Source organism: Crocuta crocuta, unplaced genomic scaffold (genome assembly GCF_008692635.1).
Source record: "Crocuta crocuta isolate KB4526 unplaced genomic scaffold, BGI_CrCroc_1.0 scaffold234, whole genome shotgun sequence".
Lineage (NCBI taxonomy): Eukaryota > Metazoa > Chordata > Mammalia > Carnivora > Hyaenidae > Crocuta > Crocuta crocuta.
In genome coordinates, this window is record NW_027529647.1 from 4239368 (window position 1) to 4242055 (window position 2688).

Below are 2688 nucleotides of genomic sequence, written 5' to 3' on the forward strand. Positions count from 1 at the left end.
CCTGCCCCCCCAGGGAGGGCCGGGCTCGCGTGCTCGCCTCCCGCCAGCACACACAGGCCCCGCGTGCGCCCTCGCTGGCCATGGACACCAAACCGATCCGCACAAGCCTCTCGGGACCCCGTAGTTTGGGCTGTGAGCCTCCTGGCAGGGTTCCGGCCGCCGGCCCCGGCGTCTCCGTTTGTTGCCGGTCCGAGGCACGCGGGCCTGTTGTAAACGACTCCAGGCACGAGTGGAGGTCTGAGCTCTTCGGGGGGTGCCCCCGCCCCAGCTGGAGAAGAGAAGTCACTGCGAGGGCCGCACAGCATCGCGCCCAGGGCGACAGCCGTGTGCGGAGCTGCTGCTGGGCCGGGCCTCCCGGCGGCCGGGGACCGAGCGGCCACGAAGCGGAGAGGACGACGAAGAGCACGGAGGACGAAGAGCCGGGCCGTCCCCAGAAGGCTCCCGTCGGCGCGGAGGGCGCGACAGGACCCGCGGCTCCCGCTGTCGTCCGCTGAGGGAGCAGGGACTCTGCATTAACTGCGGCCTCGTGTTTGCTGCCCGGCGCCGACGGAGCCCGCGGAGCTCCGGTCGTGTGGTGTGCTGTGGGGTCCGCCTTGCCCGGCGGGCGCCCAGTTCGGTGGTGACGGGCCCTCCCGGGGACCCCGCACGCGCAGCTCACTGCCGCGGTTGTTCCCTAGGTATGTGCAGGAGGTCATCCAGCGGGGGCGCTCCTGTGTCAGGCCAGCGTGCACGCCCGTGCTGAGCGTGGTGCCAGCCGTGTCGGACTTGGAGCTCTCCGAGACAGAGTACGTGCGCCCCCAGGCTCTTGGGTCCGCCGCCCGCCCCCAGGACGGGACCTGGGGCGCCGCGCCGAGGAGCCAGAGCCGGCCGGCCTCAAGCTTCCCGTCTCTGTCAAGGGAGACACGGGCCATCCCTGTGGGACACATGGGCAACAGGCCGGAGAGGAAGCTCTGGTCTGTCGCCTCGGCTCTGGCCCCGTGGCCCCCGCCCCACCTGCCTTTACTTCCCTGAGCTTCCCAGCCGGGCGTTGCGGCTCCCTGGTGTGCGGCCGGGGGTGTCCCTCCCAGCCTGGCCCCGCGGGTGCGCGTGTCCAGGTGCTGTGGGCACACGGAGTCTGGCTCTGTGCTTGCGTGGAACGTGGGGTTTGGGGCTTGGCACGTCTGCGCCCCAGGCAGGCGTGGTGCAGGGCGGGGATGGGGGACCACGTGTAGACTTCTGCTCCGCGCAGGACAGAGACGGGGCCCCTACCTCCTCCCACACAGCGGTTCGTCACGTGCAGCCAGATGCCTGAGTGACTCAGAGCCTTCCCACCGGCTCACCCCTCCGGGGGGGGGTCTCTGGGCAGGGAGGGACCCTGCACCCCTCTGTACAGAATGGCTCCCTCTCCGACCCCCCTGCCCGGTGAGGTTGCGGCACTTGGGGAAGGAAAGCAATCACCCAGGAACTGGTCTTGAGTGGCGGACAGCCACCCAGCCCGAGTAACCGCCTGCTGTGGTCCTGGAGCACCTGGGCGACGGAGGGTCCCAGTGTGAGCTCGGGGGCCCTCTGACAGGACGCTGCGCCCCTGCTGGCAGGGGCCCGGAGCCATGTCCGAGCACATCCGGGCAGCTCCAGAGCGCTCAGGGGACGGGGACCGCCGGCGGGAGGCGGGCGCGCTGCCTGCACGGCCTCTGCGCCCGTCAGGCCAGGTGGCTCTTCGCGGTGGTCCTGGGCGGGAGACCGTGCTGGCCTCGCGCCCTTCTCCGCAAGTGTGGCCGGCCACCGCCTCTGCTCCTCAGACCGGCTCTCTGCTGTGGGGCAGGTCCATTTCCAGACCCTGCGCGGTGCCATTTGTCCAGCCTCTGGCCTTCAGGGTTCCTGAGGCCTTGGGGCTCCAGGCCCCGCCCGGGGTACGAGCAGCGAGTGTTGGTTCCAGGAGCCGGGGTGCCCTTAGAGACCTCGCGGTGGGATCCACCCCAGAGAAGCCACGTTTGTGTGGTCTGGGAGGGCGGAGCCACGCTCCAGCCAGCTCAGGCCACGGGGAGGCCAGAGGCCACGGGCAGGAGGCTGAGGGTTGAGCTGGCGTCCGTGCCGTGGGTTTCGGAGAGCATGGCGTCGGCACAGCCTCTGGTTGAGACCCCACACGGAGTGAGGCCACAGGGGTGTCCGGGCCTTCGCACATGGCCGGGCGCGTCCTCCCCGGTCCTTGCCCTTTGTTGTGNCCCGAGCCCACCGGTCACTGTTGCGCCTCTGCCCCCAGGACGAAGTCGCAGAGGAAGGCGGGCAGTGGGAGCGCCCAGCCGTGTGACAGCATCGTGGTGGCTTACTACTTCTGCGGGGAGCCCATCCCCTACCGGACCCTGGTGCGGGGCCGCGCCGTCACCCTGGGCCAGTTCAAGGAGCTGCTGACCAAGAAGGGCAACTACAGGTGAGGGCCGGGCGGGCGGCGGGCGGGCCCCGCCCTGTGTGCGTGCGCGGGAGCGGGCGGGGCCCTCACCTCCCACCGGCCCTCGCCCGCGTCCCGCAGATACTACTTCAAGAAGGTGAGCGACGAGTTTGACTGCGGCGTGGTGTTCGAGGAGGTTCGGGAGGACGAGGCCGTCCTGCCCGTCTTCGAGGAGAAGATCATCGGCAAGGTGGAGAAGGTGGACTGAGCGCGGGCCTGCGCGGCCCCCGAGGGTCACGGGCGTCGCGGCTCTGCGCGCACGC

At 70.8% G+C, this 2688-nt stretch overlaps 1 protein-coding gene across 1 annotated transcript in view; it reads left to right on the plus strand.

Annotated features, from left to right (window-relative positions):
• AXIN1 (axin 1) overlaps positions 1–2682 on the plus strand; it is a 61616-nt gene extending 58934 nt beyond the window's left edge. The window contains exons 8-10 of the mRNA XM_077762711.1: positions 678–785; positions 2240–2407; positions 2507–2682. Coding sequence (XP_077618837.1) covers positions 678–785; positions 2240–2407; positions 2507–2633 — 403 coding nt within the window. The 3' untranslated portion in view covers positions 2634–2682. The remainder of the gene's footprint in view (positions 1–677; positions 786–2239; positions 2408–2506) is intronic.
• Positions 2683–2688: the final 6 nt, after the last annotated feature.